Below are 26,092 nucleotides of genomic sequence, written 5' to 3'. Positions count from 1 at the left end.
AAATACTCGAGGAAATTTTTCTGTCCATCTCAAGCTCTATACTATTTAAAATACAGCACTTTTAAGCAGAGTGCTTTGAATTTCCTATCGCTCTTGAGCAGTTCCCCAGTGTAAAAGAAAAAAGCACTTTATGGGAGAAGGAGAGAGAAGTGTCTTTGCTGGTGCTAAGAACCATGGACTTTCTAGGGAAAGAACTTAAATTGTAATTACCAATAATTCTAATTCAGTGAGCAGGGAAGTGGGAAGAATGACTTAAAACTCAGTTTTCAATGATTTTTATTGTTCTCAATATAAAATATAATTGTGATAGAGTAAATAGGCAGTCTTCTAGACTTTTTTTCTAGTCTATGAGCAACACAATAAGAGCAATTATGAAAGTATATTAATCATCTTACAATTTATGTCTATTTTGTATTTACATTGGGCAATGATTATACACTGATGGCTGGTATCCAATCCATCCATCCATCCATTTTGCAGGGTTTGGTTGGGCGGGGAGGAAGCTTATTGGGGAAGGTAAGCTAAAGATCTGAGAATTGCAGCTGGTGAGATTTAGTCATTTCCCTCTCTTCTGAGTGGTAGTGCTCTCACTGAGATTTAGCTTCTGTAAAGTTAGGTCTTCTGCAGTGCTGAGCTTCTTCCCTTGGCTGACAGTTTCATTGTTCCAAGGGAACATAGCTGTCAGAGAAGGTCATCGCTGCAGAGGGGACGGCGGTCTCTCAAGCACCTAAGGCCAGTCCCACAGAGAGCTTTGAGGACCGTGGCAATGACCTTCACCTGGGCTCTGAAATCATGGGGGAGTTTGCGCCGAGACCAGCATGCTAGGACGATGTGTTCATAGTCGCTTGTGTTGCTAAGCCGACTGGCAGCTGCTTTTTGTAGCAGCAGTTTTTTCACGATATATGCTTTTCATTCTTAGATACAATGAGATGCAATAATCAAGCCTGGAGGTCATACACATGTGGATCCTTGCTGCCAAGTCTGTGTCTGATAGATGCTGGAGAGAAGTATGTTCTTCAGTACTTCATCCAACAAAATGTTGATGTTTAGTAAGGTGGCAGATTTTCTTCATTTCTTTGTTGTCTTCATTGTGAGTGAAGAGGAAGAAATAGTGGTTTGGCAGGATGTAGGAATAGTTCTTGCGCCCTGTGCATCCCCTACATCCTCAGGATACACAGTCTCCGTGTACAGATTGAGGTTTATGTGTTCCCCGATTTGCTCATAGGCTGGCAGTTGTTGACTACATGATTAAGAATGTCCTGTTAAGAACTGCAGTTCAAATTTAGCTCTATATTCATATCTGTGTAACTAAGGAACAACAGCCGGTCTGTAGTCTGATTGCTTTCCTTGCTTCTTCAGTGTTTTCTTTAGCTTTTCAATTGCTTGAAAATAACAAAAAAATAAGTATTTCCATTGAACGAATTGGTGCTTTAAGAAAAAGATGTGCATATCCCTTTCCTAAATGTAAAGAGAGGAGACTTCGTGCTCACAAGCATGTATGACAGCTAGACTAACTACTCTGTACAAACAGTTTTCGTGTCATACTCTTGAAATATTTTTAGGTAGAGCAGCTAACAAGACCTTGAAGGATTACTCAAAATCGTGTTTCTGTTGAGCGTATATTGCCACACACAGGCACTGAAAAAGAAGGAAGGAAACCCACTACTATCACCACTAACATTACTGTACTGTTTTGTGGATGTTCCTGCACTGGCTTATGTTGCTGGCAATAAGCAAATCACTTATTTTTAAGTATTTTTAAGCACTTATAGGCAGCCTAGCAACCCTTCATTCATCATACATGTTAAAAACCAGGAGAGAGAACTTTTTGTGAAGAATGCTGATCAGCAAGGGCTTGGAAATTGGAAGCAAAGAATCTGTCTCCTGCTGCTGTGTTCAGCAAGCCACCTTGCTAACTTAGGCACTTATGTGCAAAGTGTCAGCACCTTTGTGCCTCTCTCTAGGCAATGGAGAGAGACCAGTCTCTGTTCAGAGGGCAGTTCAGTCTTTCTAAGAGCTGAGTTTCCTCTGAAGGTATCTACCTTTTTGTCTTGGTTATAGAGTCATCAAACACAGCAGTTAAACTTCTAAAGTTATGTGAGAGAAATCAAGGCTCTTGTGTGCATTATCAGTAAGTAAGAAAATAGTCAAGACACACCAAAGTCTATCATTTTCTTTGTAAGAGAAGAGAATGCTGAGCATGCCCAAGAGGAGAATTTGCATGCACGCGCCCTCACACTGTCTGCCAGGGATGCTAGGTACTACAGGACAGGGCTGAACCCAGAAAAAGAAATAGGTGGTTCATTCTTTTTTCTTTTTTTCTGATGTTAATCTCAGTCATTGCATTCTGTTTGGCTTCTGAGGTTAATCTGTCAGAAGCTAAGTACTTTAAATGCATGTACTGAAGAGAAACGTTCTTCTTTTTCACATCGTATATATTCCTTATGCTTATACTGGTTATTACTAAATTAGTTGAGAGCTGAAGTACCCTTTGTGCTGTACAGATGTTGCAGTTTATTACAACATCTCCCTGTGTTGGTAGAATTAAGGAATGCTCAGGTTTTATATGCTGATTTTCTACACTAGCCAGACCCAACTTAAAAAAGAAAATCTTTTCTCCTTGATCCACATAGTTGTTTCATCCTTTCTACCGAGTGGAATCAATGTCATCATCCCTCCCAGAATTATCATCTTTTTGATTATACCAGGGCAATTCTAGTTTAGTAATTTGCTTTGAGGTGACTAAGGAAAACCCCGACTGCTTGAGAGTAGATACATGTCTGTTACAGTAGTAGGTGCCTACCTTCCTGCCTCCTTCCATCCCTTCTTCCAGAGCTAGTACAAGGAATCACACTGGGTACTTGTCCCTTCACCAGTAGCAAGGTAGCTCTAAGCAGCTCAGAGTCCCATGATAGTCCCATAGCCTACTGAGGAATGGAATGGGCAACCGACTACCAGAAGTGATGCAAAGCAAAGGGAGTTGCTCTGGTTCCACAGGGGCCATCAGACTGGCAAACTGGATCCATGATCAATTCTTTCTGTGAGATGAAGGAAAGCCTGTTGTCCTGATTGTGCAATGGGGTCATCCGGAGCAAGTCTTCCAACAGTGAAACAACTTCTGTTAGTTCTCTGGTGGTACAGAACGACACTGGGCATTTTTATTTCCCAGTTCTCTAAGTTCAGTTACAGGTTTTTATTTTAACATAAATAGAAACTTAGAAAGGAGTCCAAGATTTGGCTTGTGTTGATAAGATGAACATAATTGCCGTACATACAATTTTACTGAATTTACAGATCTGTGCAGTTAACCTCAGATAAAATATTTCCAGATGAGGTCTAGCAGAGGTTGTCTATGTTGGTCTTAAAATAGACAAGTGCAAAATATTTTGATTGTATTAAAAAATGTCTGGAAAAATTGTTAGTCTGACAGGGAACCTTCTAGGGCTGCTCTAGGCTTAATTTAGTCCAAGAATGTAACAGTTCGGGGGGGGGGGGGAAGCTATTATAAAACCTAAAATAAAAAGGTTGTGTTTAATCTGCTAGAAGTTATTAATATTCATTTAGAAACTGTTGAGATGTATTGTTTATTCGTACAGAAGCAACAGACATCTGGTAGCGTCTTTTTTCATCATTCAATATAGACACATTAAAGATAAAATGAAGTCTGAGATGTGAACCAAAACATTATTTTAATACTACTAATAATTACTGCCTGTGTTACTAACTAAAAGGTGTTACAAGTAATGCAGGTAGCATTTTTCCCTTTAATCTGGTAATATGCCACAAGTATATTTTGAAAGACAGGAACATGGAAGTAAGAACACTTAGCCAGAACACAGCTGTGTGTGATGAATGAGAGTTATCAAAGTCACCTCATCGTGTCTTGGTATCGTTATATTTCTGCTGCATTCTCTTGGCTTGTCTAGAAACATAAAGCTTGGAGACAATTAACTACAGCTCCTGAGGAGTTCAGTAATAAGCCCAGAAGAATAATAAAACTGTGTTTAAGTCAATGGCTTAAAGGAAACAGCTGTGCAGGAACAATGACTTTTGTAACGGAGTGTATCTTGACAGAAGCTCAGATCCCGTATATTTCAGCCTTGATCATTTCTCAACATAAAGGCAGGATAAAGTCTTGTGGGATTAAGTAAACTCCATAGCTAAAAATATAGTTTGACACTTCTTGTAGACACATGACAAGTCTACACAAAGAATATATTGGCCTACTTTTCAGCTATAAAACAATGCGATTTTAAGAGAGCGTGAATACTTTTATTAAATTTAGATTCAAGCAGCGTAGCATTAGTACCTTCAAATAATTTTAACCAGATGTTGTTACATTTTTTTTCTTCTCAAGTTTTACAAATATAGATGGTAAGGAAATCATGTGTGAAATATTTCTAAATAGAACCCTTAATTAATATTTAGAAACTATTTTGCAGTTGGTATAATTTCTAAAACTGTTTATCTAATTTCTTATACTGTGTGCCATAATTAGAATTGAATTATTTTCTTAATTTTGTTTAGCGAATGCAGAATTTTTGTTATTTAAAGTTCTGTATTTCCTATGTTCTTTCCAGCAACTTTATAGCATACCTGTTCCTAAATAGACCATACTGATGCTAATTGTGCTATATGCATTACATATTGTTCATGAGGAATAAGTGAGAGACACCAAGAGTGTCAAAACTGTAATTTGCGTCAAACAGTTCTGGTGAGAGAGTAATAAACCGTGACAGGAAAGTCTGACTGCCTTGTGAAGCACCAGAATGCAAGAACGGGGACGTCTTTAGGCTAAACTCTGTTCTCTTTTAGGTGAGTATAACATAATGATCCTTCTTGCCATACGTTCACATTGATGGGCTTGTCCTAAAGTTTACAGCTGTGTAATGGAGAGCAGAATTTAACCCCTTCATCCTTTGTCATAGTAACTTTCCACTGATTTTGGCAAGTCAAAGATCCTGACTCAGAACTGCTGTTAACCTTCAGAAATGAGCAGAAGGTATTTTGGGATCCCTTGTGAATCATAAACTCCTCCATCTTTGTTTCGGTTTGGCAAACCCGTTTCTATTGCCGTGTGTAGAACAGCTCAGGTTTTTCTTCCTTGTCAAACATCACAGGGTTAGCTTTGCAAAGGGCCGTTCCACAGAAATGTGTTATACTTTTCATGCATTAGGCAGCCTCTTGGATTTTTGTGGGAAGTGTCTCACACCGGCTCACCCTCCAGTAGGTATCTGGATGGTCCCAAGCCACACTTGTACTGTATTTGCAGCATCTTGTTATTAACATCCCAAGAACCAGAAGAAAAGAAGTCCTTGGCAAGCCATAACTACACCTCATTAGTCCAGGTGTGTGATCCTCAGTGCTTCTAGAGGAGTGAGGTATCTATAGTGACGTCACCTGGAGCTATAGGTGTAACAGGTCACTCGCTCTTTGCCTGGCTGACGGATGGGAAATTGGTATGGTGACGATGCCTTGAGGTGGTGGGCAAACAACACTGATGTTTAACAGTCAGAACACTAAGAGCCGAGTCAGAACTTGAAGAGCTTTAGGAGCAGAAAGGTACAAATGTGGTTCGAAGTTTTTACTGTCCTCTCATGCCCAAGTCTCAGACTAGGGAATCTAGGCCAAAAAGTACTGTTATCCTAGAAACTTATTTAAAATGCCAGTCACATTAGACTGTTTTTCACATGGAAGACAAATGTCATGTGCGTGCAAAGACAACTCCAGAAAAAAATAAAGCATGTCCAAAATGTGCCCGTAACTTGATATTTACTGTGCTGAAATCCCCAGTATAGTAAACAGGCACAGCTGTCTGAGCAAGTTCATTTCAACTCAAATAGCTAAAGTTAAATGGGCTTTGTTCATTTGCCTTCCTTAACATTCCTGTGTGGTTGGTATCATTTGTCTGGTTATTTTTCGTATCCTACAAGACCTACAAAGCAGCATGTTCTTTTTGCCATGATGATGTTGGGGTCAAACAAAAGTGTGAAAATGAAGACGGCCATGGCCATGCAGAACTTTCTTAAGTGGCCTTTTCAGTCTTTTTCTATCATCCTTCAGCTGGATGTTATGACCACACACACAAGTCAGCAGAATGGCTCACATGAACCCTCTCCATGGACTTCATGTACAAAGTCAGCAGGCTTAAAATGCTGCCAAAAGGATCATTATTTTGATCTGAGAAAGCTAACTACAGATTTTAAACTCCCTAATTTGATTCATAAGTGGAAAAGGTCACAAAACAATATAAGCCATAGGAATCTGCTGCTAGTCATGTTCCAACTGACGACTTAATCTATTCCTAATCATTGTGCCATAATATTTATTGGTGGGTTTCTAATTCATAGTGCAATTAATGAGAAAGGAGTATAATCGAAACCACAGGACTTATTTTCAAGCTGGAATTTTGTTGCTACCACACTACTAACAAAGAAAAAAATCTTTGCAAGTTACTTATCTGTAGAACTTCTGAAAAACTGCTAAAATAATTATCATTAATGGATTTTCTCTGAAGTGGAACACATTTATACAATGTATGCTAATAAAAATACTGCAAAAATTAAAAAGCCATAAGCTTCTTGGATTGGAAAAATATAAAGAAACTAGAATGTGAAAGAAGACAGAGGCCAAAAAAAGGTAATTTGGAGATTCATTCATAGCAATTCAGGATTTCTCACTCAAAAATTTAGATTAAAAAAACTCACACTCAAACTAATCAAATAGTTAAGCAACAGTTACAAAACCAAGAATGAGCAGAGGCAAAATGTATTTTAACTGCATTTCAGTATCTTCCCACAGCAGAATGAGCATTGTAAAAGAATTTAGTAAGAGCAACCATACATATGCTGTCTGTGCTGATTGCGCATTCTCCTGTAAAATAGTATCGATGTATATATTTAGGAAGTCATATAAGATTTTTGGCACATAAATGCCCTTCGTAAATAACACCCTTCATAAATATCCTTTTCAATGCTCAAATGAGAACTTTTGTGATGCTATAGCTAAAACCACATATGTAAATATGTCTTACTTGTTTTGCTTGGGTATGCACTTAGACCTGATATTAATTCTTCTGTTTGAAGTAGTTCATTCTTTGCTTTTGCAACACTGCTGTAGCAACACAGCGTCTTCAGCTCTGCTTCATTCTCCTTTCTAGAAGCACTTTCTCACTGCCCATTTTTTGTTTCCTAGCATTTTGAAATTATTTTGTTACTAATAATTGCAGTGGAGTTGTGACAGCGTAGAGGCAATGCAGACTGCCAGAAAGCTGGTGTACTTTGAGCTTTCTCATCGACTCCTAAAGAACACTTTTAGGTCATTTTGTGTAACCAGAACAATCAATGGAGAAAATCCCTCTGGAGTGATGGAGGACAAAATTAATCCCTGAGCTTGTACAAAAAAAAGTCTTGAGCCTGAGATCATTTGTTTATTAATACTATTTCATTATAGGAATGAGAAGATACGCAGTGAGACTAGTTTGAGGATGGCATGCTATTGGGAGGCAGGTGGCAAGCAGGAGGGTCATTCAGTAAGAGAGTGGTAGATAGTCCAGTGCAATAGACTTCCGCGCCTTAGAGACTGGGGCAAGAGCTTGAGCCTGGCATTGTTGACGGCATTTGAATTTGCAGTCTGTCAACTGCTGCCCATACATACAAAAGTCTTTCTTTGTGGAACTGGGACCTAAGTTCATTTTTCAGCCTGTTAGTCTCTGCCAGTCTGATCTTAAAAGCACTCTGTTCAGCCCAGAAAGGCATATGCATGTGAAATATTTAATCCTATGTTTATGCATAGGATACATGCATCGACAAAAATGCCTGCAAAAATGCAAAACAAAAATGCAAATGCACCTGTCATTTATCTATAAACTTGTTTTCTTGTACTAGCATGAGACTTGTGGCTATCACTTTTTAGTGTGCTATTAAAAAATTCACCATTGAAAATAAACTAATCACTAATGTAATTTTACAAATTTTAATCCCTCGAGTTGTTTAGTTTTCCAAAAGCCTACATGCCTCTTTTTCTACTTGTAAGAGGGCTTAATATAAGTATCGCTGTGACACAGGAAATCAAACACTCATTTGCTGTTTTTATGCTACATTGGTTGTTTTACTGAAATAGCTAGCAAATTGTCATTTTTCTGATCATTTTCATGAATTCTATGCACCAGATTGCAAGTAACAGCTCCAAATACATCCTGTTTACTATCATTGGTAATTGCCAGCATATTTTTGGTAATTGTGTAGTCAGAAATGGAAAAAACAATTTTACTAAAAATGGCAGAAATATTACTTTCCAATACTGACTGAGAGTGTTGTGCTGTGGTTAAAGAACTGAGACTGAAGAATGTGATTCTGCAGTCAGTCATTCCATTGCTGATGACTAACTTGCCGGCAAATTCTGTGTGTCAATTGTTGGCAGGATTGTCCCAGATCTTTCACAGCCTTATTTTTGTAGTGGAAATGATTGACAGTAGCCAAGCCAGGGATAGATAGCTTTACAACATAGGATTCAAGAGCTGTTCAAATTTATGTCCTACATTATTGGAACCCAAAAGTTTCATGGTTGCTGGGATGGGTCTAGGCTTGGTGAAGAAACAGTGTCCGAGGTATCTGGCACAGATACTACATTCGATAGTGCTCATCACCTTCCCATTTGTACTCCTAGTACAGAAGAAGCCCCAACGAATCAACACTTGATAGATCATCAGTCAGAGCAAAGAGAAAACTCAGAGTCTTCTCATGCTAATCTAAATCTAATTGCTGTCTGCTGAATACAGGATTACAACATAGTTTAACCTGTCAACCTATTAGCTGAACTGAAAATTTCACATCATGAATCAGTTTAACTTCATTACATTTCATTTGTCAATTGGAAAAAAGTAGCAAGTGTCCAGCCTAACTCCAAGTCTGTATGTGCAAACCCCAGCATAAGAAGCACAAGGATGAGCAAGGGATAGATGTCAGGCCTGGGTCATAAGAACGAAAGCTGTGTTTTGTGGTACTACATCAAAGTTAATATGCCTGCCTCTCAGGAGGCCAAGGCATTTTAGGTCAGCTGCCTGTGAGCCGAAGTTAAGTACATGCAGATGGCATTGTGGTCCACTGAGAAAACACGCTGCCTTGTATTGATGCCAGTTTAGAGATTTCTTTGCTGCATTCCAACATTGCTGCATTGTGGACCAAGGGTGCTCAAAGACTCATATGAAGTCTCTTCACATATTTACCAAATAAAATAGTAAAGCTTATAAATTACTAAGCAACTATTCCATTGTTTCTCTAGCAGACATCAGAGATTCACATGACAGCTCTGGATTCTGTGTATTTTTAAGATATCTTAATTACTCATGAAAGTGAAAAATCTAGAGACTAGTCTAATTAGGAGTACTTTCAGAATTAAGAACTTTAGTTAGTATCTATTTTCTGCCTGTCTCTCAAGCACGTAACACTGGGGTCTTCTTAGACCTGAACTTTCTGCCCCCAGAAGTTGTGTCTTTAGTCTGTCTTGGCTTGGTTCTTGTCCTGTGGGTTGATCTCCTGTATTACTTGAACAGCTGTTTGGATTCTCTTTTGAACACTTCAGGAACAAATGGTCAATGTGAGATGTCCTAGGATGTATTCTAATATCTAGCTTAAAGAGGTAGCTTTCTCTAATCGAGGGATAATCTACCTGTCAGTGTCAACCTTCATTTGTGTTGAAGGAACTGTAAACAAGTACTTTTAAGCTCTGAACTGGATCTCCATTCTTTTGCAACTATACATTAGTAGGTCCATATACTGAGCTTATTTAAACCTCATGCTCTCATTTTTAGTATTTTATCATTTCCACACTTCTGTCTTCCATCAAGGTCTGTCTCTTTCTAGAACTTGTTTCAGTCATCTCTGACTGTCTATTTTCTTGTTTCATTTTCCCATCAAAAATGATCAGATTTTTCAAAGCTGATAAGAGTCTTTATTAAACTTTGTTTTTCTGTGCGTAGGATTCAGGAGGTCCTATTACAAACTAAAAATGCCTGTATATACTGTATTTTTACATGAGAAATACTTCATACTAGACCCAAGGTCATACCAATTTTAGCTAATCTAGAGCTGTAATCATATTTCATCTGTTATAAAACATTTTAGCCAATATACACAGAGGAGCTGCAATTTTAATAAAAGTGTTTACAGATATTACTGGTTTTCAAGCACATATAGATTTATGTTTATATGCTTATATAAATAAACCTAAAAAATTCTGTTCCAATTTTTCAGACAACTGATATGGACATTTTTTTGAGATTCCCATTTATGTGACAAGGTAAATCAGGGAATCTATGTTCCAGCTTTATGCATTACATGTATGCCGAGCATCACCACTTGTATTTGTCATTTATGCTTGAAGTTTTACCACATTAACTCTGCTAGATAGTAGTTAAGCCAGCAGTATGCCTTCTAGATTAGTATGTTCCTAGGGTAAAATACAAGTGGATCAGAACTAGCTTAGTTTTCCACAGACTGTCTTTCAAACTGGAGGTGGAATGGAGTCATCAGGTACAATGTCAGAGTGCTCTCATATAATCAGGCTACTCAGTCGTGGGCTGAGCAATTTTAAAATACATTTTTCTGAACAAGGATTTAGGATTAACAATGAGAATTCAGAGGCATTGAAACTGGAGTCTAGGGACAGGTTCAAAGATGACCTATTGTAGTCAAGGCAAGGAGGATGAGACTTTAGTAAAGCAGAAAGTATATATTTGATATAGAGGTGATATAACTTAAACATAAAGTAAATTAACTGTAAATATGTATTTACTTTACCTATTGCAATAGTGGATATCCAGTAAATATCATATCTTTATCTTTTCCCACGTAAAGTGAATTTTGTTGTCTCATACCCCTTGAGAATATGTAGTTATTGTTTGAGAACACTAATAATCTAACTGAATTTTTGCCTTCTCTTTGCAGCTGTAAGGCAAAGGTTGGGGGTTTTTTAAGTCCTTCTGTTTATGCTTAGTCATTGGAGAGCTTTTTGTTTCTCATTTATCAATAAAAATTTCTAGAAGGTATTGAGACAAGGTGATATAGGCTCTGGAGGGGAGACTTACATTTTCCCAAAATGTGGTGTTTCCCTCCTTGTGCTGAGAGAGCAAGGCAAGGAGCTGGAGCTCGGCCAAATGGTCTACTCAGAAAAGCCCAAATGGTAATGCTCCTGGGTTATGTTAATATCATAAGGGAAACATATATAAACATAGACAGGATGAATGAAATAAAGGTGATTTTAAATTTTACTTTATAGCTAATTCAAGCAGGTAAATATAATCTGCATTCAATTTCCTGAGAACTCTGGGGGAAAAAGCAGAATTACTTTGTCCAAAAAAACCCCCCCAAACACCTGATCTGGCTGAAGAAAAGGGACAACTTAACAAAACAGTCAGAAGAGAAGGGATAAATACAATACTAAAACTAGTATTTTATTTTTTAGAGGCAAAAAGCTCAAAGCTTAAGGCAAAATAAGACAGTCTTGTTATATATTCTCCGTGGCATTATGCTAAATGTAAAACAGCTTACCAGCTTCATTGGAAGCTGCTTACCAACATTATTAGTACAGAATTTTGCAGTTCTTGGAGAATATTCATTATGACTTTGTAAAGAAAGAAAGAATTTAAGATACCGACTCTAAACCCTTCAAAAGTTACAGAATGAGAAACGGCCAAAGCCAAGTAAGATGTTGAGAAGTCAACTGGTTTTCAACTAAATACCAGCCAATTTTCAAGAGAAGGTGCACAATCTTATGCAAAACACTGATTAAAATGCTTAATCAAGTAAGCCGAGATGACAAACAAGACCAGCTGTAGACCAAAGATTGTACCATATCAGCTGTGCACACAGTATGGCTCAGCCTTGAGAAATGTCCACATGAGAAGTAATAATTGACCAAAAATTGTTGTTCAAAAGAGAATCTGATAAAAAAATCTGCTTCACACCATGTTGATAAAGCAGCATTTTTTAATTTGTAACATCTGAACTTTTAAGAAAAGCACTTTCCCTTTCATCTAAAGTTGGTCTCCTTGAGATTTTTCTCCTTTGTTCTTTTTTAAAAAATATATTGGTTTTCTCAACAGTGTGTCTTATGAATATGTATAAGGTAAAAGTACATTTTAATGAGTGACCATTAGCTGACTTTATATGGCTTTGTGTGTAGACAGTAGATAAAGAATAAACATGTCAAACAAATGGCAAATAACTGTGCGACTATGATCTAATGTTATTTGCTTTCTTCTAAATTATAACAATCCTGCTTCCCCATGGGATGAATGTTTGCAGACAAATAGTGATGCATATGAAGCCAGGAAAGAAAACCTGAAAAAAACTTGATTCTTTCTTTTTGTAAGAGAGACTCAATTTCAAATGAAAATATAGCATAGGCACAGACTTTATAATATAGAAGGCTGAAAAACAACTGTATATTAAGGACTGTGTTCTCAAGTGTGCTTAAAAGTGGAATGAATTTCCTTCCATTCTCTTTGAATGTTCTGTTTGCCCAGAGGTCCTGGCATTCTTTCACCCCTTAGTGAACCAAAGCAACAAAAATACGAAGTTCTGCCTGCGCTCAGGTAACTAAGCATTTTGGTTAGACTGCTGTTTTCTATAGCTGAGGGGATGCAAGAAAGCAATGTTACTACCAATCATTTCTAGCCATCCTTGACTTCCCATCCTGCAAAACCTGGGATCTACTTACTGTCAAATTGGCTGTGGAACATCTTTCAGCACAAGTCCAGAAGGAAGTGTAAAATCCTGTCCCTAGAGTAACAGCAATTTCTCTCAGCTCTCATCTTGCTGTACGTCCATTTCCAAAACACTCTCTAGCAACCCAACTAGTACTTAAGAATTCTTCACAAACCATTATCCCCTGTGTGTCTTCAATATTTTTCCCAAACAAGGATCAGTATGAGACATCTTCAGTTGTATCCATTAATGTTTAATAACCAGCTTTCCACTTTGGTGTTTATTATACAAAAAGATATCAATATTCTCAGTTGTTAAAAATTGTAATATTATGTCTCGACTCTGCAGTAGCAGGAATTTTATCTAAAAGCCAAAGTTTGGTGTTTTGTGTGACTATAAGAGTGTCTTATCTTCATTTCAAGGTGTCATATTTGGTGGGTAGTCTTTGAAAACACAAACCTTAAAACCTCCATGCAAATAAAAGGAAACTTAATGATATTATCTTTCTTAATTTGGTATATCTGAGCTGAGCCAATCACACCATTTTAAGGGAATAGCAATATCACTGTGCTTGAAACCCTAAAGGCCTCCAATATTATGATTCTTTAATAGAGACAACTTATGTGGTGATCTCAATTTTCTGAATAATTAATCCCAAAAGTTCCTTATTCAGGGAATAGGGACATACTTCATTTTGCGTTCCTCTTTCAGTACTGAGAATACCTTGAACAATCCCAATACAGTTTAAGAGTAATCATTATTTCTCTACTTTCTGAAAAGATACTACATTCCTTTTGTGCATTTTTATGGGTATTTTTACATTTTAATTATAATTTGAGGTGTTAAAAAACTGACTGTCTGAATGTTCTTGAAGAACACAATCAGACACAAAAAATAGTTGGCTGACTTTTTCAAAGCAAAATATGTGTTATTCAGAATAGCAAGTGACTTTGCAACAGAGCTTGGAGATTTTCTTCTGTTGAAGTGGAACTGGTACAAACCACCTTCCACTGAGTACCTTCTGTGTACACTCTTTATTTTTAATCTGAAAGTAAGACCAAAGTAATTTTTTTTTAAAGGGGATTGGACAAAACTGTGACCATGCTTGCACCTCAAGTGCAGAATTGCCCAGGAAATGTGAACAAATAGAAGGATTTCTAAATTGTTGATGGATTATGTTCTCAATGTGGTTGTAGCTTCAGTATAAAAGGGTAATTAAAAACAATTAATGATGTTGCCCATAAGTCTGGCAAAGGACCAGGAGCTGAGCAGAAAACTCTTTTAGTTGTATAATCGCCTGTAGTATGATAAAGAAAATACTGTAAAGTACCATGGGAAGGTTTTTCAGAAGTGTTTCATGAATTTTTGCAGTTTGTTTTCTGTTAACAGTTTTCATTTTCAAGTCAGTATTTCTAGAAACTATGAGAAATTTGTTTTGCACAGAATTGTTCTCATTCTCTACTTCGAGTGGAAATATGGTCTTACAGTAGCTGTGTTTGCTATGAGTGCAGAACAGCAAAGGCCACATAAAGGAAGTTTCAAGTTCCCATTTACTTACTCTAAAGCTACGGCTTCTCTGTGCCAGTTATCGTGAAGAAGTGAAATAGATTGAAACCTCTCTGACCTGTCAGTACCTTACAGCTCTGAATCAACTGGAAAAGCAGCACAGTGTCAGCAGCGTGGAGATGGATTTTCATTTAATTAGGCTCTTTGTTCTGGCAAGAGGAAGCAGGCAGGTGTCTCAGCAGAGTGGCCTGTGTGCCTCCCGCACATCGCTGGGGACCTCCCAGTGTTCAGCTGGTTCTCCTGTGGCTTACGTGCCTGGGTGTGAGAGAGTGGTAGAAGACAGAGGGTAAACATCAGAGCTCAAAATCATATCCTTCATTTTTATTTGAATTGATTAATTCATTTTTACCAGGTTCTGCGTGATGTAGACACCAACAGGGATTTTTGGAAGATGTGCTTATGCTACTTATATTTACTGTAGTTCACATTTGCTGTTGATCTAGAACACATTGTGTAAAGTGAAAACAATTCCCAACAGTCAAGTGGCAAAACACACCCATTATATCTCACATTCATTCCGTCTTCTCCACAAGATGATACTTCCTCAGTAGTCACTAAGTGGAAGTTAAATAGAGAAGAAAGCAGCATCCTCCCAGATTATTCATTAGTAATATGCTATTGTCACAAATTATTGTCAGAAATGTTTCTTCTTCTTTCACTCCCTCACCTGCCATAGAATCACCCTAACACTATGTCCTCACTGCAAGTGTTGCCTATGCATTTGTTGGGCTTCTGTCATCCATTAGCTCACCAAATATAATTTAAAAGTATTAGTGGGAAGGGGAAAGGCAGATGAAAAGGCACCAAGTGGCATATGTGTTGTCATTTATGGACACCAACTTTTTTCTGAAGGGCAAGAACTTCAAAACTACAATTGTCAGAACAGCAAATGCTGACCTTCTGGCACATCAAAACATAGACTACACAGAAGAAGTTGCATTGACAGTTTACAAGTCTAACTGTGAGTCTCTGAGGGCATCATGATACAAATAAAAATGATGCCGCTGCCCAAGAGTAATAGTTAATGGTCCATGCTGAAAGCTGTCTGCATCTGTCACAGCACGTGAATACATGCAAGGCTACCGAGATGGAGATGTTGAGAGAAGACAAGCCTGAAATGAAATCGGTCAATAGAAACCTTTGTCTTGTGAACACATCTTGCATGGGACTCCTTTGTGTCTTGGGAATTGACATGTGACTTTCTTTAAATACATGCCTAAGCTGGTAGCATGCTCCACAGCAGGTACTCTGGTAAGCTGCCTGTTTGCAAAGTCCAGAAGAACTGTCTTTAGAGACATAAGTACTCCTTGTCAATATATCCAGAACTGTTGGTGATCTAGCCAGAGCAGCTCAGCATCTATGTTGTATTAAGCCAAATCAAACCAGATTTTTTCCCAGTTTTCCGTTGCTGCTGACAGTGACCTTCCTGAGCTGTGTGTCCTTTGTAAGATCAGTCAATTGAACTTGTTGTCTGTGACCTGCAGGCACATTCAGACATCAGAATTTTGCTTAGGTTACGATAATCTCAAAGAATGAATCACACCTTAATTACTATGTGCCACCATTTGGTGTACAGTTTCATATGTGATAAAACAAAGACTCCTATGTTTCTGTGAGAGCTGGGAGCCTGGAACCTGTATGTTGCTGTAGTTTGGAGGTAAATGGGGAAATGCTTGCATTCCTGCATTATTCTAATATATTATGGATCCCACCCTAACTTAAAAACTACTACTTGCATTTTGCATAAAAATTCCCTTTCAGCTTGAACGCATTTTGAACCTTTTGTCCTTTCCATCAAGGTAGCAGAAGCTACCTATATGCTAATCACATGCTGGCTCAATTCTTTCTTCAGTGCTTCACTTTGTAGCTAGGTGTACAAGATTGATAGGCTGAAAGAAAGGATAAATTGTGAAAGAGTCTGATTCTGTAGTTACAGGAGGTGGGGAGTCCTGAAGGCTGATTCTTAGCCTAGGCAATTGGTGTGTCTTTTGCATTAAAGTCAGTGGATAAAGCCTATAACACTGGTTAAACTTAAAGCATTGGTAGGTCCGAGACTAAAAATGGGCCTTCCCATTTGATTGCTTTAAGCAATAGTCTACTGTGTAAAAGCAAAACAATACCTCTTTGGCATCGTTCCCTAGAGAGCTCTGCATTTTTAATCTCAAAAATACAGAAACACATCCTGTGGAAAGCTGAGTCAAGCACCTAGGTAAGTACCTCTGTATCTGGTATTTGTATTGGCTGACTCTGCTCACCAGATTGGATCACCCTTTTGTGATATGACTTGTCCATTCCCTACAGTCCTTTGCTTACTCCCTTCCAGGACCTGCCCAAGGAACTTGGATTCTCTAAGTTTGTTTGTCCAAATCAGCCCACCATGGCTGTGAATATGGCCCTTTGCCTATGCCAAACTCTCGTCTCTTATGAGCCATCACGTATGTATTTCATTAAGTGAGTTAATGACACTTTGATGAGAAACACTAAGAAGTGTATGGCAGCTAGGTTGGGATTCACGTTACCAGACTTCCAGCGTCAGCAGTGTGAACATCTGAGCAGGCCCTGGTTTAGAGTGAGGAGCAATAGGTGCATCTTTACAACAGAACCTATTTTAAAATGAATTGCACTCCTGAAATGCCTTTTTCTTTTTGCTGACTATAAAAAGAATCCACATTGGTCTAGATGCCTATGGTATACGTGCACCAAACATGGCATCGCTTCTGTCTCTGGCCTTTTACCAAAACCACCAAGCTCCCTAAATGAGTAAAGCAAGGTCTCCTGCCATGTCAGCCTAAGATGGAGCTGAGTTGAATGCCTTAAATAAAAATCATGGTGTGGCTTTATGTCTCACACTTTGTCTGTAATACGTGATATTCCCCAGACCTCTGCTCCTGCATTTGTAACACTAATCAGGAAGCAGTAAAGCAAAGAAAAAAAGTCTTCTGAAATGTGGTCTCAATAGTTATATAAAGAGCAAGTGCTTGCCACATGGCAGCCAGTGTATTTTGTTGCACATATACAGTGATTTGTGTGCACAGTAGAGACTTGAAACATGGTAGGAAATGAGATGGCTCAGCTTAGAATTTTTTTGCAGAAGCCCTACTTCAGTTGTCCAATTGTTCCTAAACAGTTATTTGTATTTATTAAGTGTCAAGGAATTTCCAGTTAAAAGAAAATTATTATTCTTTTCTGTTTGTTTTAGATGTTGTTTGGTTTTTTAAACAGAATTTATTCAGGAATTATTTGTGCTGGTGTTGAAATACAAAGTATAATTTCCAGAATAACTTGAATAGACCTAAAATCGTTGCAGTCCAGATTTCTCCCTAACTCACCTTTTGATATCTAAAGTTTTTCACCACAAATTGATTGTGGGCTAGACACTGGTTTTATGGAGCATTCTGTCCTAACTCAATTTGGAAATTGAAAGGAAGTGCTGGCAGGGGCGGATTTTCTCAAGTTGAGCCTAAAGTGTGTATATTTTTAGTTGTTCTTCTCTTGTTGAATTCTTATCCCTGCATGGGTTGTGACTATGGCAGAAACTGCTATGATAATATTCAAAAACCAAATCAAGATCTGCTGGCTAAAAAAGAAGAGGCTTTTTGCTTCCTCAGTGGGTGAAGAAATAAATTTGCATGGATCAGTAAAGATGGCAATAATTAATGTAAGCCCCCTCAGCGTTTGTACAAAAGAAGTTCTTTACCTGGTTTTGGTGGCAATTCAGTGTAAGACAGTGCGTGTGTGCAAATGCTGTGGATCAGGAGAATAATAGATCATAAGAGCAACACTCTGGAAACATTTATTGGTGGGAAATGTGCAAATGCACAAAATAATACTGGGGGCTGTTGCGGAAGGAACAAAAGTGAACCATAATATTATTTATCACTAATACTGATCACTGAAATGTGACAGCAAATTAATGTTGTTTTTCAGGATTTACCTATTGTTAAAACAATACGTGTCGGTAAGACAAGAACAATGTGCTGGCTCTGGTTAAAATTAGAAAACAATTAAGAGTAGATTGAAGGGGCCATATGTTGTCTCTGCGATTGCTGTCACTTTTAAAATGCAAATATTAAAAGAATTTTTTACAATTAAATTGAAGGAGAAATAACCTAACATGAGCTTGATTGTTTTCAGTGTAGGAATGAAACTATATTAGGAATGTTCGAAAATGTAGAAAGCAGACAAAACTACTTTAGAATCTAGCAGCGTATTTACAGCTGACTATTAATATTTAGCTTGAAAAATATCATCCCCCTTATAGATCAGTAAGCCTAAGTGCAAATATTTGTTACATTTGTTTTCAAACATTTGCACATTTTGTATATTCCAAAATGCAGCAGAGTGGATTAAAATAAATTAACAGTTATTTCTGAAGGATGTGTAACAAAGTTTTCGACACTTCTGCTCAACTGCCAAAACAATTTCATAATTAAAGGAGGCATTTCGTATTATCATTGTGTAAGCCATGGAAGTGTTGAGGTACGATCCACAGAAGACAGTTTTCTCCTTAACATCCAGATGAAAGAAGCATAAAAGCATTATCCATGTAGGTTATTTCTGTACCTCAAGTGAACAGCTCTGCAGTTTTTAAAGTTCTCAAAGAAGATGAAGACAAAAATGATGGATAGAAGCTTTTAATGACTGAATACTAAATATTTGCCTGGTTTGGTATATGATTACCATGATGTAGTATAGTGCTTGAAGACCAAGCTATGATAAAGAATTGATGTGTAGTTAGTGGGACACCTATATATAGCTCTTACCTAAAAGCACATAACAGCAAAGCAAAGAGAGTGTATGCACTCAGTGGTATACATTTGCTCTCATTGACTTCACACTCTGTCTTCAGGAAACATAATTACTTTAACCTTATGCAGCCCCACTCTGGAAAAAAAATGCGTACTTTTCAGAAGCACATAAGCGGCGTTGAGTCTTTGCAAAAGATGTCAACGGGTTCTTTTGATGAGGAATGTTGTGCTGCACAAAACTAAGGAACGTGCATGCACCTGCCCTGGGAAACTGCCCTTGGACCTGCCCTGACACTATGGCATCCTTACAATTTCTGAAAACTTTTAGAATTTATGATACTCATTCTTATCAATTAAATTCCTCAGTTGCAGGACTGAAAATAACGTTTCTTGTGTAAAGAGTTTGGGGAGAGTGGAAAAGTGCTACTTATGAACTACTTAAAGGCTGAGTTTCAAATTAATTTAATTTAGTGCTACTTATGAAGATGTTTATGATTTAAAATATTTTGAAATTGCAAAATGATAAAAATAGAAAAAATTAACACTTATAATATTTGAGTCATGTACTTGACAGTGGTAGATATATGTATTTTGCCAAATGGAGAGTTATTCAGACTGCTCCATTTTCCAGCAATAGCACCATGATGTCTTGTCCTCCTGGCTGAGTAGTTGCATATGAACAACTTCCTTACTGATATAAGCTGTTGGAGTCCTACTGTCCATTAGACCTCTCACTGCTCAGTAGTGTATCAAAACAATAAAAAAGATTTCAGAGTTCACCATTTGATTTGTATTTCCAGGCTTTTCTTGTGGATCTTGGCTGCTTCTACATTCTGTTAAATTCTGGAGGGCTGCTCTTACCCTGTTTTGATGATGTGAAAAAGCAATGAAAAATCTCCACTTAGGGCTGGTCTCCACTTAATGAATGCTACAGCATGGAATACATCGTGTCCTAGAGAGCTTGTCCAGAGTCCATTTCTCTTTCAAGATGCAGTTTCTGCAGGAGCTTATGTGGAGAAGTGCTGCTATGAAACTATTTGATGTACTTTTATACTTCTAGGTTTCTAAAATGCCATTTGGCAGATGAGAACAGCTTGGCCAGCAGCCCATGCCGCATTAGTTTTCCAGGAATGATCTGTTTGCACTCTGAAGATGACAGCATAGTTCCTGCTAGTGAAGAATTTGGAAGATACTTTGAAGGCATGACCAAAGTATTAGGTCATCTTCTTCTTTTTTTAAAGAAAGTTCCACTTGCAGTTAGCTTATTAATAGAAAAAATACTTAGCCTTACCTGAAACTCCCGCTGCAGACGTTGCCTCTGCTGGGAACGATCCTGTGATGTACAACGTTGCATCGTTTGACACGACTGTCTAGGGAGGAGAGATCTAAAGTATGTGCAGAGCATCCTGAGCAATATGCTCAAAGAGCAGCTACACGGAAGGAATAAATGATCCTTAAGGTGTCTTACTGCTAGACTTAGTATATCTCAGGATTTTAGGTATCTTACTGCTTTGTTGGGGTTTGGGGGAATTTTTTACAATTTTGCTTTCTGCATTTGTTGTCTCTGTAAGTTACTTGCTCTGAATATGACTTTGAATGCTGGGTTCTTTCTTCTATGTCATATGACATCATTTTTCAAATTATTGTAGTGTATCATATCAAAAGCAATAAGTTAATTTTCTGTAACAAAAATGGGAATGATAACATTTTGCTATTAATTTATTATAAGTTATCTTCATAGTTAATGTGAAGTGAATAATAGGAGTAGTTAATAAAGTCATATTTTTACAGGGCAGAGTGAAATCTAAGATTCCATAATATATACAAGGCATGCTAATTTTTAATGAAAATATTTTGCTGTGGCATTCGTGTAACTTAAGAAGTCAGACAATGTGTATTATGCAGTTTTGGTTCTGCACTTTAATACAGTGTAACCATTTCTCTCATGAGACACTAAATAAAATGAAAGAGTATACAGTCACTGTATGTAGGGGCCATTCCTTTCTGTATTGAAGCAGTGTAATTAATTGATTAAAGTATATTGCATCTCTTAGTTCAAGACAAAAATACATTACTTAATTACATTGTAAGTGGCTTTCCCTATTTTATCTTGATTATGTAAGATGCATGCATACAGAGAATTGCTGAAGCGATCAATTATTTTTTATTCCCGAGTATCAGCAGTGTTTTCAAATACAGTCCTGTGAAACAGAGGGAAATGTTTGCTGGCGAGCAATTGCATTGTGAAATACAAAGAGAGAGCAAAAAATACACACTCAAACATCTCTTTATACTAAGTTGTGCAAATTAAATTAAAATTTGTAATTTTTTCTTTTTCTAAAAACATCATTCTAACAGCAGCAATGAGTTTTTGATGTTCGTGTCTAAAACTTATTTGCACTATGACAGTGTTGAGTGCTTTTCTCCTGTGAGCCGTTTTCCACAGTGACTGTCCTTGACAAAACCAGAAAATGAATTTGATTTCTCTAATGCAAAAGGTAATTGGATTTCTCTTTATGGAATGCATCCCTTTAATGACTGTCTCTGCTTCAGCCAATTTAGCTGCAACCGACCTGACATTGATCTGGTGATATGACTTTAAATAAATGCCAAAGCGAGGAGATGAAAGACCAACTGTCTGATATCAGAAAGAACATTTCCTGCCTTGTCTTGCCATTTTCCTCAGAAAATGTCTCCTTCTGGAATGTCATTCTTATGAAACATGCTACTCTAATAATTGGTCATAGAGCAGCAGATTGCATCCTTCTACCAAATACAATAAGTATTTCCTAGAAAGTGTCTGGAGAAAATATTTTGAAAATTGAATAAAACCCCTCGAAATATCTATTCTTCTTTGCAAAAGTTCATTACTACTTAGACTCTTCCTAAGAGAAAAAGGTGTTACTAAAGTAGTGGATTAAATCTTTACAGATGTCTTGTTCAGCATTAAATATTTATCGAAATATTTATTTAGATAATAGGGATTTTACAAAAAAGTATCCCAGCATGCTGGTCTGAGAAAAGATTACCTACATAAAACAAATAGTAAAGATGGTATTTCAGGATATAATCTGTTCTTTCTTCAGGCTAGGCATAATGGAATCATAAAATCCTAGAATGTGTTTTTCTATTTATTTAACATATTCATTATCCTTTGGACCCAGCCCTTCAGACTAATATGCTGAGCACTTTTAACCCCAAATGGACTTGGACTTTAGAAGTTGAATGTAGTTTATATGTAGCTTTAATTTAATCATGGGCCATGTGTTCTTTTTGATAAACATTGTTAATGTTGTTGATTGAAAGTGGTAGCTCACACTCTGGATGGTAAACTGGATTTTAAGAACTCTATATATCAAAATAAATGTAGTGGAAAACTTGACTTCAATTTGAAGTTATTTCCTTCTGAAATCTTATTAAGGATTATTTTCAGACTAATCAAAACGGTTTGTAATTTTCCACTGTGTACTGCCACCAATGACAGATAGTAAGAATTTGTTTTACTTATCTGTATTTTGAAGCAGGTGCTCACCCCTATTTCCTTTATCTGTTGAATTATTTCTTAATCTTTACCTATGGGCAGGTTTTTGACTCTTCTGAATCTCTTGCACAGTGGAATTGATGAGTTTACTGTAATGTAACTTTCGGTGCTTTTTAGTACAGTTAACTTGAAGTAAATGGATATGAAAACACAGCTTCCTGAAGGTGCAAGTGCCTGAGGGGTATTCACCTCCCTCATTTAGCTGAAAGTCATTTTTACTTTTGTGTTCCACCCAGTAGTGGTGCATGCATATGAGTCTCTGGACAGAGAAACAGATGGTCTCTTTAGATAGGAATTATGAAAATGAGAATAAATATTTCATACTTTTTAAATTTTGTGCAACTTTTAAGGGATTTTCGTGTCTCTAGTCCCTAGTGTGCTTTTCTTACTAATACCAGAAAGCGAGAGGAGATTATAAATGGCATATAGTGCTTAATTCACAGGCTTGCACTCCCTGGCTGCAGTTCTGATTTCAAGAGTGGAAATTCTGCTGATGCCACTCTCAGGAAAGTGGGTCCCCTCTCCCAGGCTGGACCGGAAAGCTTCGTAGCCATAGGGGAACGTAGTTATGTACAGTAGGTTGCTGTAACTTTTAGACTAGTTCCTCTTCTCTTCTTATCTTTGGATCTCTACAGGTTTCCTTGTCTCTCAAGGAGTTGCGTGCACTTCTAGGGGCACATATGCAGGTCAATATACATTATCTTGATTGCAAGTAACACTAGAGATACTATTTTTCTACTGTCGAACAATTAAAATTATCAGAACGGAAGCAGGTGTGTCATACATAAAGTGTTCTTAAAGTCTGTGTTAGTACTTTCTTTTGTGACACCAGTTTAACTGTGTATTTTTTCTTCTTTCCCTCCAGGTCACTGATATGATGCTTCAGGACAAACCCTACCCAGACTGGGGAAAGTCTGCCAGAGCTTTCTGGAAGAAAGGAAACATTAGGATCATTTTATTCTGGTAGGAAATTAGTAAAATCAAATTATTGTAAATGAACCTTTTCTAGAATATCCAAAAATATATCTTCTAATTGTCTGTGGCAGTAAGAAATATAAATGGAATGTGTGGTTGGAAAAAAATGAAACTTGGTCTAGCAAAAAATGAAACATTACAAAAGCTGTACATGAGTGAACAATTCCTAATCAAAATAGTTGGTGTAAAAATATGATTTTAAAATTGATTTATACTGTTTCTTTTATTATATTTTTGACACTGTTTGTATCTGAGTTGCAAAATTTTTGCTGCATGTGATATTTAGATTTCCCATTGTCAGTCCTTGTAATTAAGGTAAGTAGATATGTGAGTGTCCTTTTGTGACCTTGAAATTAATTATAGCAATGCTTTGAATTAACACATGAATTGGATTTCAAATGGTGACTCAGCCTCTGATTATTAAGAAAAATATTTTAAAATCCATGGGAAAAATTGTGAGAGGTAAGCATTTATTTGACTCCAAATGTAGCCTCTTCCAGGTAAATTGTAGCTGTTAAAACAGAAAACAAATTGTGGCAGGAAAAACGGAAGATGGAAAATGTATAGTCTAAGAGACAGTCTGCATCAGAACCAGAAAACCTCATGAAAATATCAGCAGACCTGCTGTTTTTTAAAGAGTAGATTTAGAAGGAATTGTTACAGAGAAGTTGAAAGATTTATTTACGTGGATTCTGCTACAGAAAATGCAATGAAATATCTATACTTTTAAAGTAGTAAAAATCAGATATTATATTAAATTGAGGCAATTAAAGCAAATAATAAGAGACATTTAAAGACTAAAAAGAAAGCAGAATCAGATGGCTGGCTACAAACAAGATTTATAAGGAACTGAAGGGGCTGAGCTGATGCAAATTTTACTAGCACTTAATTGCCTATTGAAAAACTGAGTGTTAAAATTTGGCTATTGTTTTGGCTTTGTTGCTTTTTTTCAACAAACTAGAATAATCCTACTGGCCTGTAAAGTGTGAGTATTAGCTAAATGGATTGAATACATCATCAATAATAGAATTACGAGCAAAACTCTAGATCAAATTTTGCTGAAAGAAGCCAGGGCAGCTTTGCTGAAAGAAAACCTCTGATCTGTTAGAACTCTTTGAACATGTCATCAAAATAATGGATGAGGAAGAAATGCTTGATCTAATTTATTTGGACTTTCAAAAGGCTTTTGACAAAGTTCTTTACTGAAGGCAATTAAGAAAACTAGTACACCCCATGGATTGTGCTGATCATTTAGAAATCATCTCAGAAACGTGCAATGAAAGGTATAAATAAAATAATAATTTTCTGCTACATTGTTAACACAGGGGAATCCCATTATTTAATGTTAGAAGTAGTATTCATTATTTGTATACATCATATATATTAATGACATGACAGAATTTAAAGATGAAGTTCATAATTTGACAAATGCTAGCATGGAAGAGGGATCTTAGAAAGCTAGGTCAAAAAAAATAACATGATGGAAAAGGTTGAGTTATAGAGGGGGTTGAGGGGGGGCTCAAAGAGCTCCTTGTCATCATTGCGGGACGTGCAGAGGAAGATTCTGCCTCAGCGTGCCAGGGTGGGCAAAAAGGTAAAGCAGATGAATAAAAAAATGCTCAGATAGGTAGCAAGTGGGCTAGCAGTGATTAGTGTCATTTGGCTAAGTCAGCAAAAAGCTCAGTCTAGAACAGCATTGATTTTTTTACCCTTGTCTGAAGAATAGCCTTGTCTGAAAGACTGGAAAGGAGATTAGTTAAGAGTCAAGAAAAAACTTAATTACACAAAAAGACTGGAAGAATGGAAAAAAAGGGTTAAAAGCAAGGTGACATAATAGGGAGATTTCAAATTTACATGCCAGACAGGGAGAACAATAAAACACTATCAAAACTACTTAAATATTGTTGTGAGAGATGTTTTGACTTCTTGCAGGCTGAAATGTTATAAATCTCTATTTTCTTTCCAATAATACTCACATTAACAAATCCTACCAAAAGTTTAAAATGGAGATAAAGTTAAAAATGATGGTTCTTTTCATGCATGATTCTCATACTAAAGAGTATGCTTAATGGGGATTTCAAAACCTAAAGGGTGACATAAATGCTTTTACTTTTAGCTTTAAGCAGTGAAATAAAAGAGCCCTGGGCAGCAGTCTACATTCCATAGAGACATTATTTAGATAGTGCATGTTAGATATCAGTAAAAGTAGACTTTTTTCCCCTATTAACTAGGAAAAATAGAGGGGGGAGTTAAAGTATTGATAATGTTATGCATGATAATGTGGTGTGTTTGTATTTCATTTATTCTTGCTTAAGCAGTGTGATGTGAGTAGCCTCATTTCTGAAATGTCCTAAATGAAGCATCGTCAATAGTATGTCCTACACAGATCCTGGTATGCCAAAGTCTGTTTATTCAGGACACTTCCGAGTGGCACACCTGTTTAGCAGAGATAGTGTAATACAGTCCACTGTATTTTAATTATTCCAAATATAGATATGTGATGCACAGGTTAAAGTGGTTGATGAAATGAAAATTTTAGATACATACTGGACTTG

General features: G+C 37.0%; 1 protein-coding gene across 4 annotated transcripts in view; it reads left to right on the top strand.

Moving 5' to 3' along the window:
• Positions 1 to 26,092, top strand: part of TMEM117 (transmembrane protein 117) — a 241,477-nt gene that overhangs the window by 136,289 nt on the left and 79,096 nt on the right. For all 4 annotated transcript variants that reach the window (XM_052788714.1, XM_052788715.1, XM_052788713.1 and 1 more), the window contains one exon: positions 23,428 to 23,525. In XM_052788714.1, coding sequence (XP_052644674.1) covers positions 23,428 to 23,525 — 98 coding nt within the window. The remainder of the gene's footprint in view (positions 1 to 23,427; positions 23,526 to 26,092) is intronic.

This window comes from Harpia harpyja, chromosome 6 (genome assembly GCF_026419915.1).
Source record: "Harpia harpyja isolate bHarHar1 chromosome 6, bHarHar1 primary haplotype, whole genome shotgun sequence".
Classification (NCBI taxonomy): Eukaryota; Metazoa; Chordata; class Aves; order Accipitriformes; family Accipitridae; genus Harpia; species Harpia harpyja.
The sequence above is the reverse complement of the archived record's forward strand: the minus strand, read 5'-3'. Positions and strand labels throughout refer to the sequence as shown.